At 39.4% G+C, this 17675-nt stretch overlaps 2 protein-coding genes across 2 annotated transcripts in view; both read left to right on the top strand.

Moving 5' to 3' along the window:
• The window catches only part of LOC127417146 (leukotriene B4 receptor 1-like), a 186118-nt gene that overhangs the window by 144233 nt on the left and 24210 nt on the right, over positions 1–17675 (top strand). The gene's annotated exons all lie outside the window — the stretch shown is intronic.
• LOC127417142 (heat shock factor protein 4-like) lies at positions 1123–11556 on the top strand. The gene is made up of 13 exons (XM_051656866.1): positions 1123–1350; positions 2717–2825; positions 2920–3047; positions 3958–4082; positions 4678–4753; positions 4886–4953; positions 5831–5930; positions 7556–7680; positions 7848–8042; positions 8523–8631; positions 9357–9422; positions 9623–9768; positions 10020–11556. Exons 1-12 carry the CDS (start codon positions 1225–1227, stop codon positions 9719–9721), a joined length of 1326 nt encoding a protein of 441 aa, XP_051512826.1. The 5' UTR covers positions 1123–1224; the 3' UTR covers positions 9722–9768; positions 10020–11556.

The raw sequence follows: 17675 nt of genomic DNA, 5'->3' as shown, positions 1-17675 counted from the left end.
AGTTGTCGTTCACTCTGCTGTGCATAATGGCACCAAAATAAAAATTAAAAAAAAAAAGTATGATGAGTCACGTTGTGTTCTCCATGCGTGTTTGTGATGACGTAAGATGAACGCAAATGGACCGGGGTTCGATAGAATCAAGTGAATGTGACATCAGACCAAAGCTGCGGGGGGCACCGGGAAAAATCACACTTGGAATCGGACCGCAGCAAACGTCCCCAGTGTGAAAGCCCCCTTAAGGTCAGATCAGGATTGCGGGTCCCCCTGCTGGTTGGAAAAAGAGAGATCATAACATACAGTATTTCTCTTAGTTCTGTGAATTTGTTTAGCTAATACTGGCAAATGGGTACATGTGTATGTGAAATTGTGACTTGTGAGGTATTTTAAGGGCAGATGCATTAGCTGAAGCATGATGTTAGAATATTAACAACTGGAAAGAAACTTTTAATTTAGTCATAATGTTTTAATTTTGTTGTTTCCAAAAGTTTCAATAAAAAGTGGAATTAATAATTCAAGAATGACATATAACACAGGTTAAATGAATTAGCAAGTATCAATATGTTTGAAATTCTCACAAAATACCATTGTTTTCCATTGTGAATAATGTACCTGTATGTGTGTGTTACATCTTTTCTTTATTCACAACAACTTTAAGTTTGATTTTCGTTTTACTTTGATTCTTTTCAGTTTAGGATTTCTTTTATTTTCCCTGCTACGACACATTGTTTATTACACTTAAAACAGTATTAGAATATAAAACCTGTTCAGCCAGTTGTGTATTTGTAAATATTCACCACTCCACAATTTTTTTTTTTTTTTATACTACAATCTTATCTACATGAATGACAGTTCAAACCCACACAAAAGCACTCATACACATCTGCCCAGCACACTCTCCTGTTCAGGTTGTGTTTGGGCATTGTGTTGCTTGGCGTGACATTGTGGCATTGTTCTAGGCTTTTTGTGGCTGTGTATTGTTCTCCTGTGGGATTCTTTGTTTAATGGGGGTGTAGAGTGGTGATGCTGCAGGCCATTGCTTTATGCTGACTCTGACCTGTGGCAATGGCAGGGACGGATATGGCCCTATGACTAGGCCACAGAGGGAGGGAGAGAGAAGGAAAACGAGAGAGGAACAGCATCAGCAACTCCTGTCCCAAGAGAGCATCAGATTGGAAATGGACTAAAATACTTCTGGATTAAAGAAACAGCTTTCTAAGTCTAGTCATGCAGGAGAACCCAGGTTCTATATGTGTGGATGGAGGATACGCCAGCAATGTACCTGCTTTTCTCACTAAACTGTGGACTCTAGTCGAGGACCCAGAAACCAATCATCTAATATGCTGGAGCACTGTGAGTTTACCCTGATAGCATCCTTTGGCTGATGTTTGATGATAAATAGTGTCTGACTCTTTTGGACCCTTGATTAAATCACCCTTGACTAAAGTTGTGTATGTTTAATTCAGTCAAAGCTGATTTAGTATATGTTGCCTGAATATACACTTTTTAAATTAAACTATAACCACAACTTTTTTATTAATAAAAAGAAGTATGTCGTATCTTCTATATTTATTCCCTTTATAAGCTATATGTTTATAATCTTCATAATTTCTTTTCTCTACTTTTCTGTAGTTTTGTACTACTCTGGTTAACTCTTGAAATTTGGTATAGTGGCATATATCATTGCTAATATTGTTAGCTCCTGCATGATAAATTGCTTGTGCTTTTCCTCATTTGTAAGTTGCTTTGGTTAAAAGTATCTGCTAAATGATTAAATATATTCGTAAAAGTGAATCACCAGTACAGGGCACATTAATGAATTTACTAAAAATATAATGTGTTCCATTTATTTTTATGCTAGAGTTGATTTTATTTCAGCTTCTTCAAACAGCTACTTGTGAGTGCAGTGCATAAAAGCAATAAAATAACATCACAAAGATGATGAGAATTCAATTAGTTTTTTTTTTTTTTTTTAAACATTGCAGGCCACTCCTCCGCTCTTAGCAGATGTTTCGCTCTGATTTGCCTCAATCCTGTCTCTTCGTTTCACATTTAAACAGTGTCTTTCAGAAAGACCTTGAGTAAGAATGATTAGCTGACCCCCACATCACAGACACATGCAATCTGTTTTGTGATTCAAAATGATAATTTTATATTTGTTATCCATCAATGTCTGTAAAAGGGTAGTTGACACATGTCCATTAATTTTTTTTAAATCAACATGAAGATTATGTTGAATGTAGACTAAATGCATGTATGAGGGAAACAGGTCCTGTGACTGTTCACCAAGTTTTTAGCCATTTTTTAATAACCTTTTGGCCTCACTAGTTATTTTTAAAATGATCCTGCAGTGCGACAAATGAATTTTAGGTACAAATATTTCAGTTTCTCAATTAATGTGAGAAATTAATTAAGAGACTTTCTCTCTTGTGGAACACAAAAGATGTTTGGCACAATGAAAGTGAATGATGACTGAGACTAACATTCTGCCAAACATCCTCTTGTTTTCCACAGAAGAAAGTCATATGAGTTTGGAACAACATGAGGGTGACTATGATGACAAAATTTTAATTTGTGGGTGAACTTTCCCTTTAAAATGTATTCAAAAATTAGCAAAATGCTATTTAAAATAGTTTCAAATTAAGTAGCATGTCACACAACTACCCAAAAGCAGAGGCATGTTTTATTTTGATTAGCTTGTTTTTTTTTTCCCTTCTAGACTGGCACTAGCTTCCATGTTTTTGACCAGGGTAGATTTGCCAAAGAGGTTCTGCCAAAATACTTCAAACACAATAACATGGCAAGCTTTGTACGACAGCTCAACATGTGTAAGTATCTGTCTGGGCGTATAAACTTCTCAAAGCTTTCACTGACACTCCAAATCAAAAGAGTGTATGAGTTAACCTCTCACTTCTATCTCAGACGGCTTCAGGAAGGTGGTGAATATTGAGCAGAGTGGGCTGGTGAAGCCAGAGAGAGATGACACCGAGTTCCAGCATCTCTATTTCCTCCAGGGCCACGAGCATCTACTTGAACACATTAAGCGCAAGGTAAGACGTCTCATCTTTAAGTGATTCTCACTCTTGCTTTATTTTCTCTCTCATCCTCTGAGTCAGAAGATGAGAGACACAAATACACACAGAGAGACTGGGGGTTTATTTATTTTATTCCATTACTTTTATTACTACCCCTGCATGATGTGTATGTGTGCAAGTATGTTCCCTGCAGGGTTATTAGAGATTTGGGTTTTTAGTTTTTATTTTACTTTCAGTGTGTCCTTTCCATTTAGTTTAGTTGTTGTTTGTTAAGTTTACTCCTTTCCTGTTTGTTTTGGTTTAGTTGTAGCTTTTTCAGTCTTCTCTAATTTCAGTTCTGTTTTTTAGTTAAGTACAGTATATTTAGCTTTATAAAACAAAACCGATAACTGATTTCATTTCAATGTGTTTATTAAATTTGGGCTATAAATTTCTCAGGGCCATCTAAAGTTATCGCTACAAAGTGCCATTTTCATGTTTTTATGATGGCAGATTGTAAAGTTTTCACATTTTACAATATACTGTGTAGAATTAATTTGTGGTCATTTTTATAATATTTTAGTCCGTCATGAAAATGAATTTGATTTGTTTCAATTTGTTCAATTACTTTCTCAGAAACAAAATGTACTAAACTGTACATTTTAAGGTACAAGGGCCATCACTTGGGTGGTACCCTCAAGGGGACCCTTTTCTAAATCTAGATCGAGAATTACTTTTTTTAACTTATTTATAACTCGCTTTGTTTAAATAATTGGACCTACCTTTAAAAGCACATTTATTTCTTTTGTTCCTCTGGAAACAAAAATGTACTTGCACAGTGCCTTTTCTCTGACAGTTTATGTTAATATTTATTTCTATTAACAAAAAATGTATTCATTTAGATTTTGTTTTATTTTTTGTTAACGATTATAAAACTGGCTTCCAGGTGTCGATAGTGAAGAGTGAGGAGACCAAAGTGCGTCAAGAGGACTTGAGTAAGCTGTTGTATGAGGTGCAGGTGCTACGCAGCCAACAGGAGAACCTGGAGATGCAGATGCAGGATATGAAACAGTAAGTCATACACACACATACACACGCATACACATAACAATTCATTTCCATGCCATCATTTGCACCCAAACTTCATTCTTGGTAAAAAAAAAAATAAAAAAAAAAATCAGAACCTCAAACAACAACTTGACCTTTTACCTATATTACCCCCCTAACTTTTCACCTACCTCTGTGTTTGGTTCATTCATTGGGTCCTCTGCATTGTGAATCTCAGTGGTTTGGTGTTTTGTTTAAACTGCCTTAATAGAACATTCAGTAGCTCACCTGACAAGTGGGGTCCCGTGGTATGATCAGATGCCCACAGGAAGGCACTATGCTAGATTTATTTCTATAATATATAATAAAATCAATCAATCAATAAATCAATCTATATATCTATCTATCTACCTATCCATCTATCCATCCATCCATCCATCGTCGGGCAGATGCTGAGCACGTGTGAAACCAGAAAAATAAAATGAATTGCCAAGCAGACTCTTTTTAATGCTGCACTTTATACTCTGAGAGAGTGAAATTAAAAAGAAACTCGCCACTAAAATTATATCCTTGTCTACGGTGAAAATTCAGTGTAGCTGTGTATCTCTTTCTCTTGTAGGCAGAATGATGTTCTGTGGAGGGAGGTAGTGTCACTGAGGCAGAACCACACACAGCAGCAGAAAGTTGTGAACAAGGTAAGACACAGCCCATATCCACAATGAGAGAAATGAGGTGGGTATTATAGAGATGAAGATGCTGTTGTGCTGATTTTGAGCTGGATGCTGAGTAATGTTGAATCACACTCTGTTTCTGTTGTATATTAATAGCTGATTCAGTTCCTGTTCAGCCAGATGCAGTCCAACACTCCCAGCACTGTGGGAATGAAGAGAAAGCTGTGAGTTTACTCATTCATCCATAACACACACACACACACACACAAGCACTCATCTGATGCATCTGATTTTGTAATGATCCACACATTCACACACACACACACACACACACACACACACACACACACACACACACACACACGTTGGTGTGGCTATCCTTATGAAGACTCCCCATAGACATAAAAATTTTTATACTGTATGAACTATAGATTCTATCCCCTAACTCTACCCCTAAACCTAACCCTCACAAAAAACTTTCTGCATTTTTACATTTTCAAAAAAACATTGTGCAGTATGTTTTTAAGCGATTTGAATTATGGGGACACTAGAAATGTCCTCATAAACCACATTTATAGCATAATACCCTTGTAATTACACACACACACACACACAAACACACAAAAAGAGCAAACAGAAATGAGCAATCAACAGCCTGATGCTCCAACACAAACACAGTGGGGAACGGCCAGCTCAGCTGGAAACAGTCAGCTGATACAATTCACAGCCTGCGATGGGATGAATGGAGCTGAATGTTGAGTCAGAACTTCTGCGCTCGAGCCCTCACACATGTACCTACAAACACACACACACCTGATCTGGAGCGCATGACCCTCTTCCCTCTATTGAAAGGTGCACCGTCAGCTAGTGTGATGCATGAGAACAAAATGGGTAAGAGGGACCACAAGGCCCAGTGCTCTGCGCTTCACCACAACTTCAAAGTGGCTTATTAAAAACAGCATTGATGCACAAAATCCACAAGAGGGCAGAAGGTTTATACATCACAACGACAGCCATAAAGTCTTTGTATTTGACACTGAACACTTATTGGTGATAATGTGGCTTCTTTCCATTATTTGCTGCTTATTTCCTTTTCCTCAGCCCTCTAATGTTGGATGCCAGCTGCTCCACCCCTCCTGCCTCCAAATTCAGCCATAGTCACTCTATGGAGTCCTTGCAAGAATCCTTCTACATCCAGTCGGTGAGGAATCCCTCTATATTAAAACATGCCTTCAGAATTAGGCAAAGAATCACAATAATTAAGTTCAGAGAGCAAAATACAGTAAATTCTGTTATTTTATGTACTGCTTAAATGAAGTCGGAACACACCCATTGGAAAAAGAAATCACAATTAAGATCTCTTTAATGTCTCAATTGTTTCTCCATGAGAGAGATCAAACGGAGAGCATCTTGAGGTCTTAAGTTTCCAGCTTCTCAGATTTTTCTTCTGAGAAAATATGCTAATAACCTCACACGTCTCAGCTAGTCTTAAGTTTCAGTAGAGATCTCAACAATGTCTCAAACTGTACGATTTGCCAAGGTACCAAAGTGTACAAGTCAGAGATTTCAAACTCAAACATTTCTTATTAAATCCAAAACCACATTATCTGAGTTTCTGTATGTTATAATAATTTATTTAACAGTTTTATTTTATATTCTTACTGTATGTCAGTTGTCTAGTTTTTTTTTTTTTTTTTTGGCAGATTCTATTTGCACCCTGGTGCAAATAATACCCCAGTGCAAATAGTGTCAGATTATTTATTATTTGCTCCCCAACCCTGGTGCAAGTAATGGTAGATACTAATTGCACCCTGGTGCAAATAATGGTAGATACTAATTGCACCCTTGTGCAAATAGTTTCAGATACTATTTGCACATATATTTAAATACTAACATACAGTATGGGCATCACTGCAGTGTGTTTATTGTGTTTATTTAGAGTCCAACAGACAAACCACATTAACCCCTAGTCCTATACCTGACCTTAACCTCACCTTAGAAAACATAACCTCAGATTTGTTACAGTAACCATGGTTTCACGCGGGAATGAATGTGATTGAAATACCCCACCTCTGGATCAGCCCTTTTCTGCACTCCTCGACGTTCACCGTGACCAAATCACTGCGATGAAACCAACATTTATATTCATTTTTATCCATTATTTGAAGTAGTATTACAGGAAATATTAAGAGTGGAAACAGGAAATTGGATGGGAAAAAGAGTGGGACAAAATGTGGATTCGAACAGGTTGCTTGGACAACAGTACACATTCACACCGTCTTTACTCCCCTCGCCTCTGCAGCCACATCTATTGGTTAGTTTGTCGTATATTTATGTGGTTCCACCAGACTATTGGAGTGCAAATAGCTGCCCTGTGTGGCAGATGCTATTTACACCAGGGTACAAACAGACACTCTTTTTTTTTTTTTTTTTTTTTTTTTTTTTTTTTTTTGCTGCTAACCGAGATGGAGCAACAAGCTTTTATCAGCATGAATTTGCATGCTGTCCTCACTGGTTTATGCTGGTTAGTGCTGGTCTAGGGCAGGTCTAACTAGTGGACCAGCAAAATTCAGCTGGTAAAGTTGGTCTTTGCAACAGGGAAGACATTTTAAGAGAAACATCTGAAACAAGTTTGATACTTAAATGAAACATAACTGGAAATGTATGTCTCCAAAGCCATGAGAAAGGCAACGTCTGAGAAATAAAAATTTCCTCTGGGGATGGATGCAGAAACCCAACACAGAAGATATTACTCAATCCATCATGCCTCTATCAAATACAGTATATGACAAAGACAGAATCTCTCTCTTTCTCTTTTACGTTCAGCCACCCACAGAAAATGCATCCTGCTCCACTAGCAGTGCAATGACAGGAGGGCCAGTAATCTCTGATGTCACTGAAATGTCACAGTCTGCCAACATGGCTTTGCAAATGCAGACAGAGGAATCAAGGTGAGTGATCAGACTTTCAGAATTAATTTTCCTTCTTGAAGACTTCAAAAACCGAACAGTTTAGTGAAACCTTTAGTGAAAACCTAATATTAGCCACATTCACAAAGATTTAGCTACTGTATGTTTCTGTATGTTTGTATGGATTAATATGTGATCTGTTTGTCTAGGGAAAAGTGTCTGATGCTGATTAAGGAAGAGCCAGTGAGTCCTGGGGTGACGGGACGAGGGGAAGGTGTACCACTTGGCTCCTGTGGGATATGTGCTGAGCCCCCTGTCCTCCCTGTTGCCATGGTACAGTCCGTCCTAGAGGGCAGAGGATCTAGCTTGGGACAGAGAAGGACCAAAAGACCCATGCTGGAGAGGTATAATATATAATAAATGGCAAAATAACAAACAAATCTAAAACTCAGCAGTTATGATTTGCTTTGGTAAGAAAAGTTATGAATATTGTTTGAGGATTGATTAAGACCTGTTCGTGCAATGGTTATTTATGATGTGAAAACTGGTTACAACTTCAGTCTGTTGTAGGAAACAGGAGCAGTTTGCTCAATTTGTGGAAGTCTCCATAAATATGCATGTTACTTTCTTATCATTTCATCCTGAAATTACAGGTTGCCCTGTTCAGACAATTATTGGTTGCCTCTACCAAAAATGACAAAAAATACACAATTTATACATCTAATCTGTTCTTAAGCTATTTGTATAGCATATGCATATAACATGGGCTCTTTTGACATGGACCAGTAAGTTACCACTTAGCAAACATCCAGCACACCATAGCCAAGCAACTGCATAGCAGTACACTAACAACCACTCAGAACACATTTACTTCTGTGTTAAAGACTAGAGATGCCTGATGGTGTGGGGAACGTAGACATGAGCCTGGAGGATCTACAGCTGCTTCTGAGGAGTCACCAGCAGAGCATGGAGCCCAATGCTGCAGCTACGGATGTAAGTGTAGTTCTACAGAGAGAGAGAGAGAGAGAGAGAGAGAGAGAAAGAGAGAGAGAGAGAGAGAGAGAGAGAGAGAGAGAGAGAGAGAGAGAGAGAGAGAGAGAGAGAGCAGTCATGCAGACATGCTAGTGGATAGGAGGATATTGGTGATTCTCACAAAACCTGTCAAGAAAATGTCCTGGTCATATTTACCCAATACCAAATATATACTGTAATGCATGAAGAATTGTGACATTATTTCCAGGACACTTGGACACACATTTTACCAGCCAATTCTCATTACCATGAAAGGTCTAGACTTTTTTACTTTGACTATTTCAATGGTTTTCACTGATGATTATCATTACCATAGCACATAAATTTTTTACTGTTTTACAGTAAAATAATTCTGTTGTACAAGGATTTTTTTTATTTAAAATCATCGATACCAATTGTGATATAAATAATTTACTGTAATGAGAATATCATAATGAGCATCTTTTTTTCCGCATTGTGGTAATGAAAATTGTGGGGGGTGGGGCGGTGGGGGCGTAACTATCATGTAAATAATGTCACAGCTTCATGTTCTAGATGCAAAATATAATTTCTTATGCGTTTTCATTTTAGATTCAAATAAGACCAGGAGAATCCCCCAACATGTATAGTCATATAACCTATTATAAAATCATCATAATGAAAAATATCCGCCCTCAATAACCAATGACCTCTACGCTTTCTCACAGCCCTTCACATTTAATCTGCCTTTGAATGAGTGGAACTTCACAGAAATGGACCCAAACCTCAAATCAGTGAGTTTACTTAAATTTGGAAAAACTTAACTACAGTATGATGTGTATATATATATATATATATATATATATGATGTTACAGGTGATGACAAAAAATGTGACAACAACATTTTGTAAAATCATGTTTGTATTATCAAATAGAGGGAGATTTTACATTGCAGCAAGAACAAATTACTAAACGTGTATTTGTGCATCTGCAGGAGTTGGCTAACGCCCTCATGCCTGCTGCTGTGTCCCAGTACATGCTTCAGGGTCAGGAAGGAGAGGCCTACCCCACTTCTGGCTATGAGGAACAATGACACCCTGATACAACAGCCAGCACAGATCCCCCCTGAGAGACAATCAAGTACTTATTACCGAATCCCATATCAGTAAAAAAAAAAAAAAAAAAGCCATTTACCCAAAAAATCTATATTATATCAGAATATCTAAATAATGGCAGATAACTTAATACTATCAAATTCTAACTCACACAGTTAATGTGATGTTTATTACATGATAGTGTATGTTCCTTTACTCTTTGATTAAGAAGAAACAATTCTATTCTAGCCATTTGACATACATAATGATGCTCACTTATATTATTGTTTTTCTCAGAGGGACCCATTTGAAAGCATGACACTTGGATTGCACATTAACAATACATCTGAAGAGAAGGCTCCAATTTATTTGGACAGTAGACTGGGAGGTGACATATCAAATAAACTTTTACTGGCCAGCCCAACTCTTTGAATATGACAGTAACACTTACCAAAGCCTAAGGAGTTATTGCAACATCAAGACCATGCTAATAAACTTTTTCCCATGATAAAATGCAAATATCTTACATCCTGCGGAAACTTCCAATGGCAAGAAAAAAAAAAAGAAATATGAAGCATTTCCCACTCCTAATACTTCACTGCAGGAGAACTGTATGCATTATAATGTAAATCACTGTGGCCCAAGTTTGAATGCACTTTTGTCTGTGTGTTGGAGTTTCTGCTTTGTGGAGCTGTGATTTCATTTTTTCCCAATATTTAACTGTAAAAATATAAATATATTTAGTTCAGATTGACAAATTATGATGAAGCACACACATGCATTTCAATATATATTTAAATACATATAAAAGTACCGGTTTAATCATATTATGTATGTATTAATGTGAGAGGCCTAGGGTTTAAAAATCAGACCTCGCATTTGTGATTGAAAACTGAAAGGATGCACTGCTTTTTGCACAGTTTAGTGTCTTTATTTTCTCAGTAATATTCTAGTATCTGAAATATATTAAGACATCAAATATCTTTGTTTCGATTTATCCTTTAGTTGATCAACTAGCCTTATGGAATTTACAGTTGTCTTTGATACACTTACATGATATTTTGTGTGATGTTTGCCCTCATTTGATACAAATGTATTGACCACATTGGTTATAAATGCTAAATAAGACATTGAAATAGCACATGTTAATGCCTTTGACATGAGCTCTATACTTATGTAATATATAAATATTTAGCCATTTATTATTTTGTGTATTCTGATTTTCATATTTTCAGCTGACTGTTTTTAAACCCAGACTATCAGCAATATTGGAAAATGTACATAAATTACAGTGCCTTAGGCTTTTATGTGTTTATTCTTCTGCCAAACCTTATATATGTAATGAGGACAAATGAACACAAGGCATACAATACAATTTCAAAGAAGGCCATAACGCACTTTTTTATTACAGGGCAGCCATGTAGCAATACAAAATACCCTAGATCTTTGAAGATAAACTTCAAGTGAAATTCTGTTGCATTGATTTGTATGATTGCCCAAGGATGCAACCTTTTTTGCATTGGCTTTTATGATTTCCCTAGGATTCAGTATTTTTTTGCATTGATTTGCATGATTTCCACAGTATCAACATGCCTAATGTGACTTAGATAGAAAACTATGATAAAGATGGAATAAAAGAAATTGCACTAAGGGTGATAACTGTATTAGAAATAGGTTTTATTCAGTGTTAGTTTATATTCCATTTTTCACCCACCCCATTCACTGCATCCTTTTTCATCATGTGATTACTTGCACTGGATATAAATTAATGTAGATTAACCCAGTAAGACACAAACATGTGAAGAAAAAACCCAGAAGTAATGCTTTTTGTTAAAAATATGTACACACAAAAACAATTAAAATAATTTTTTTTTAAAGCATGCAGCAAATGTCATTTTAATTCTTAAAATAAACTAAACTAACTATAATATATTGCTTCCAATCACTGTAACATCCTGGTTACTTGCGTAACCTCCGTTCCCTGATGGAGGGAACGAGATGTTGTGTAGATGTAGTGACAATAGGGGTCACAGGAGACGGCGGGCGAATTGTGACATACAACGGGAGTGCAGACCACCTTGACGGTTGACATATGCTACCATTGCCATGTTGTCTGTCCAAACTAACATGTGCTTGCCCTGGATCAACAGCCGGAACCTCCACAGGGCGAGCAGTATTGCCAGCAACTCTAGGCAGTTGGTGTGCCAACGCAGCCACGGGCCTGTCCAAAAGCCAGCGGGTGCATGCCCGTTGCAAACAGTGCCCCAGCCCGTTTTGGAGGCATCTGTCGTAAACCACGACGCACCTGGAGACCTGCTCTAGGGGAACGCCAAGGTCCAAGGGCTGAAGAGGCGGTAACAGATCAGCGTGATGGCCACACGATGTGTCCCGTGGCGCCATGCCCATCTCGGGACTTGAGTCTGAAGCCAGTGCTGAAGCAGTCTCATATGCATCAACCCGAGCGGAGTGGCAACCGCTGAGGATGCCATATGCCCCAGGAGTCTCTGAAAGAGTTTCAGTGGAACCACTGTTTTCTGTTTGAACGCCTTCAAACAGATCAGCGCCGACTGTGCGCGCTCATTTGTGAGGTGCACCGTCAATGAGACTGAGTCCAACTCCAAACCGAGAAAAGAGATGCTCTGAAATGGGAGGAGCTTGCTCTTTTCTCAGTTGACCCGAAGCCCTAGTCAGCTGAGGTGCGAGAGCACCAGGTCCCTGTGTGCACACAGCATATCCCGAGAATGGGCTAGGATTAGCCAATCGTCAAGATAGTTGAGAATGCGAATGCCCACTTCCCTTAACGGGGCAAGAGCTGCCTCTGCGACCTTCGTGAAGACGCGAGGGGACAAGGACAGACTGAAAGTGAGGACCTTGTACTGATACGCCCAACCCTCGAATGCAAACCGCAGGAAGGGTCTGTGTCGAGGTAGAATCGAGACGTGGAAGTACGCGTCCTTCAGATCTACCTCCGCAAACCAATCTTGATGCCGGATGCTCGCCAGAATGCGTTTTTGCGTCAGCATCTTGAACAGGAGTCTGTGTAAAGCCCGGTTCAGAACCCACCACCTTTTTTCGGTACAATGAAGTAGGGGCTGTAAAACCCCTTCTTCATCTTGGCCGGAGGGATTGGCTCAATCGCATCCTTCCGTAGGAGGGTAGCAACTTCCGCGTGCAAGATAGCAGCGTTCTCACTCATCATCGAGTTGAAGTGAATGCCGCTGGACCTGGGCGGACGCCTGCGAACTGAATCGCATAGCCGAGTCGGATGGTCCGGATCAGCCATCGCGACGGATTGGAAAGCGCAAGCCACGCATCCAAGCTCCGAGTGAGGGGGACCAAGGGGACAATCTCGTCAAATGTACCGGCAGGTTGGGCCTCGCGGCGGGGCGGAGCTCGAGGTGCCATGCCATGTTGTGGCCGTGCTGAGTTCAGGGACATCGAAGCACTTACCTGGCTCCTTATGACCACCCCTGGAACAGCCTGGTATGGGGGAGGAAGAGGCCTGTCCTTGTGACCCATGGAGACTGTCACATCGGGGGCGGATTTGTGCCACAGCTGGGCACGCAGGGGCGGGGAGACTGCTGCTGGAGCGCCAAACCTGCAAGGATGGAAAGGTGGACGGTGGTAGTGATGACGGCTGTGCACACCGGGTACGTGACCCAGGGAACGAGGAAACCGCTCTTTGGCTGAACTGTTGGGTACCGCAGCCACTTGGGCATGTGGCAAAATTAAATGAAAAAGCAACAAAAGATTCTCCTGCCGGCCCTCCACTGGGGGATGGAGTGGTCTGCGTACCAGCTCCAAGGTGGGTTTCGTCGTCCATGGGTCGCCCGTCTCGAAGCCTTCCGAGGGTTCTTGGTGGCCGGCCGTGAGACGGGCTCCACGCCAGGGCCGGAACAAAGGGGCGGGCTGCGGTGGAGCCGGTGCAGTCACCGCAGTGGGATGCCCTTGGCGACGAGCAGGCGGGGTGAGGGATCTTGAGCCCAGGAACCAATCATCGAGCCGCGAGGGTTCAGGGGAGAGTGGAGGGTTCCACTCTAGCCCGACGTTCATGGCTGCCCGGGAAAGCATGTCTGTCATTTCTGCATCAGCTTGTGACTGGGCAACCGCACCCGAGGGGGGGAGCCCAGCTGAGGCTTCTGCGTCCGACTGGATGAGCCCGCTCTCCGATGCTGTGCTCGAGAGCTTATCAGCTTCGCGGGCTCTGAACAAGAGGTCGAACTCGCCGTGAGACGAGCCGGCGGACTCATCCGGAAGCCCGATCAGGGCAGATGAGCGTGCTGGGGAATGGGAGGTCTGTGGGGGGATACCTGGTGGAGGTGGTCCCATTGGGGCCCCAAATCGCCCCCAGTGCTAGCCGCGCTGGCCTCATACCCGTAGGTAGAAGGACCGAAGCGGGGAGCCGCTGGGGTGGTTTGCTTTCTCACGAAAGCAAGCCGCGACCGCAACGTTGCCATGGTCATGTTCTCACAGTGAGTATATGATCCATCCACGAATGCTGTCTCCACGTGGGTCGCGCCCAGACACGAAAGACAGCAATCGTGACCGTCAGAAGTTGAGAAGTAACGACCGCAACCAGGAATAACACACAAACGGAAAGACATATTTAAAAAGATGCGTCTTTAAAAAGATGTTCCGTGTGTGCCGCTCTTTTAGAGAAATATACTCTTTTAGGAAACTATACTCTCTTTTTTCTGCCGAAGCGCCCAGGGGCGTTCTCTGCAATGCACCAGTGCAGAGGAGGGAGAAGCCGCAGAAATGCACCGTCAGATCCAGCAGAGGTGAATGAACAGTCAGCTCAGTAAACATCGACTGTTTGGCTCCGAAGAGAAAATCTGAATGAGTGGTTGCATACCAGCTCCTTTCATACCCATATGTCCGGGGGAGTGGTATGCAAATACAAGAGGTGTCTCGGGCTCCCAAGAGTGACCCCTAGTGTCACTACATCGACACAACGGCGAGTGAGTGACAGATAGGGAACCAGAGGTCACCCTACCAAAGGCTGCATGCTTACAAATGTTTACGATAGTAACCACAAAAATTCCATAAAACAGTTATTATTAATGTAAAACCACAATAAATGCATGTGGTCTCCTTTAAACAGTGTAAAGGCTTCTAGAATCATTGTCATTTTGTTTAGTTTCTTTTTTGACGGCAGTCTGTATAGCCTGTTAAGGTATGGTATTAAACACTTCATCAAAGTTTTTTTTTTTTCTTTATTAAATGTTAGTAACAACATCTAACAACAGTACTGTATTGTTGCAAAAACTAGGGAAACAGAGGGAAAAATTAAGTATATTATCACACTACATGCATATTCAATACACTTAACCCTCCTATGATATAAAAAAAAAAGGCACCTCCCTCTGGTATTTGCAGTTATGATAAAGATGGTTTAAAAGAAATTGCACTAAGGGTGATAACTGTATTAGAAATAGGCTTAATTCAGAGTTCGTTTATACTCCTTTTTTTCTCACTATTCCCTACTGCGCAATAATTAAATGGTTTATTTTGAGAAGGGTGCTTTTTCACAGAGATTGAAAGTCATTCACTGTATCCTTTTTCATCATGTGATTACTTGCAGATCAGATTTATAACCATTTCTTCTTCCCCTGAAAAAGAACAATAAAATGATTATTTTACATGTAAATAAGATTTTGATCTTATTTACATGTAAATGTCTACATTTTACCATTCATTTGCATATAAATAAGCACATTTTTGGGGGAATTTTTTTTTTTTTGAACCTACCCTTCTATAAGTTGAAACATGAAGAAAATGTGAGAATGTGACATAAATTGGTGGCAGATTGCTGCCATCTGGTGAACAAAATATAAATAACATCACTTGAAAACCATGTCATGCCAGTAACTGCCAGTAGATGGCTGTAGCCACCTACTGTGTAGTCTGATGGCTTGTTGTAACCTAATTTTATATTTTATCACAAGATATGCATTTGGATATATATTTAGACATTTTCAATATATTAACTGTCAAAGTTTAGCATTTTAAATTTGATTTTAAGTGTCAGTTTTTGCAGTTAATGTCACTGTACTTGCAATCAAACCTGACTATGTTGACCACCTGACCACTATGTTACAAAGACACAGAATAAGCATTTTTCTACCAATAATGTATTTAAAATATAAAAATGAAATAACTCAAAGTAAATGCATAATAATTTCAAGAAAATTAACATCAAGAAATAGAAATGAACTGCAAAATTCTGAAAATTCAATTAAGAGTATAAAACAGAAGAATCAGAGTAAACAATTGCAATGTATTTTGCAAATGTGTGTGTGTGTACGCCGGTTTGGCTATACTTGTGATTGCCAAATTTAAAAAAATGTCCTCATTAATATAGTGAAACTGGTAGAAAACCCACTAGAGAGGACATTTTAGGTGGTACTCACTAGTAAAAAAAAAAAAAAAAAAAGGGCTTGTAAATCAGCCAAATCATGTTTAACTTTAAATCTACTTATATGCACATGTTTCTGCGAGGGTTAGGTTTAGGGGTAGGGTGTTATAGTCTCACCAGTTCAATTTTGTGTGTAAGTGTAATTGTGTGTGAGTGGGTGTGTATGTTTTGCACTGAGGATGTTTTAGAGTCTCACCCTGTATTTTCTGTCTTTTTTTTTACTGCAGACAATGCCATTATACTTGCAATCAATCCTGACCACCGTGTTACAAAGAGAAGACACAGAATAAGCATTTTTCTAACAATAATTTCAAACATAAAAATGTAATAATTCAAAGTAAATGCATAATTTCAGGAAAATGAATATCAAGAAACAGAAATTAACTGCAAAATTCAGAAAAATCAATTAGAGTATAAAACAGAAGAATCAGAGTAAACATTTTGCAATTTCAAACTTTCTATCCACAATATTCTCAGCGAGTCCACTGTATTTCGCAAGGTGGGCAGAATTTACAGTTGGCTAGCTGAAGTGCATTTGGTTGGTGCTTGGTGTGTAGCGTTTGCATGTCATGCAGTTAGATGTTTGCTTTTGTTGTAAGATGTCTTAAAAAAATTTCCCGGACAATGTTTGCAGTTAATTGTTATCCTAATAATCAAGCGAAACTAAAGTTTTATCTAAAACAGCAATGTTATGATCAGAAACCACTCGCAAAGCACAGCGCTCCAGTCCCAGATGTTGCTTCTTCCATCGGCTGCCAACAGAAGGATTAACTTAGGAACATCTGTTTGAAAAAGCTTGGAATAATTTGTTTGTGTGCTCTTTTCACTTTATTGGCAAGAAGTCAACAGTGGGGATTACTTATATTATTCACCGTTACGGTCCGGCTATGATAGAAGTCCAGAAACAGAGCGCAATGAATTATAAACTATAGCATTATTGTGCTAACAGGTGTGTGTACATGTGCTGAAAATTCATTAGACATTTTGTTCATTTCTATTTAGCATCTTTTTTGTGAATGCTTCAAATGTTTTGAAATGGCATTATTACTGAGTATAAAAAGGAACAGTGTTTTTCCTGAACTGTCTGTGAGTAGTGATGATGTTTTCAGCTGTTTTCATGCTGTGATGCTATATGGATAAATTCTACAGTGGAAGACCATAATTATTAGATGAGACATGTACAGTAGTGAGATGTTTTATCATGTTTGCAATTAACTGTATTATGATTTTCCTCTTCCCTGCATTTTCCTGCCTGCAATTCACTTTCTTTTGAGTTCACATTCTTTACAGAATGTGCATGTCATCCCTTAAGGGGAAAGGTGATTTGGAAAAAAGTGTGGACATTCATTCAGTATCAATTAAATTTATTTGTACAGTGCTTATAAAAATACATACTATTTTATAGTTGCTTCACACAGAACTTTGAACTTTTATGTACAGTGTTTATAATGTATGTCCACAGTGGCGCCCTGCATTTAAAGTCTAGGCCTTCAGTGTGATTCATGCAATTAAGAAAACACAGTTTCACAATGAAT

This window comes from Myxocyprinus asiaticus, chromosome 26 (genome assembly GCF_019703515.2).
Source record: "Myxocyprinus asiaticus isolate MX2 ecotype Aquarium Trade chromosome 26, UBuf_Myxa_2, whole genome shotgun sequence".
Lineage (NCBI taxonomy): Eukaryota > Metazoa > Chordata > Actinopteri > Cypriniformes > Catostomidae > Myxocyprinus > Myxocyprinus asiaticus.
This window is presented reverse-complemented; position numbering and strand designations above follow the sequence as displayed.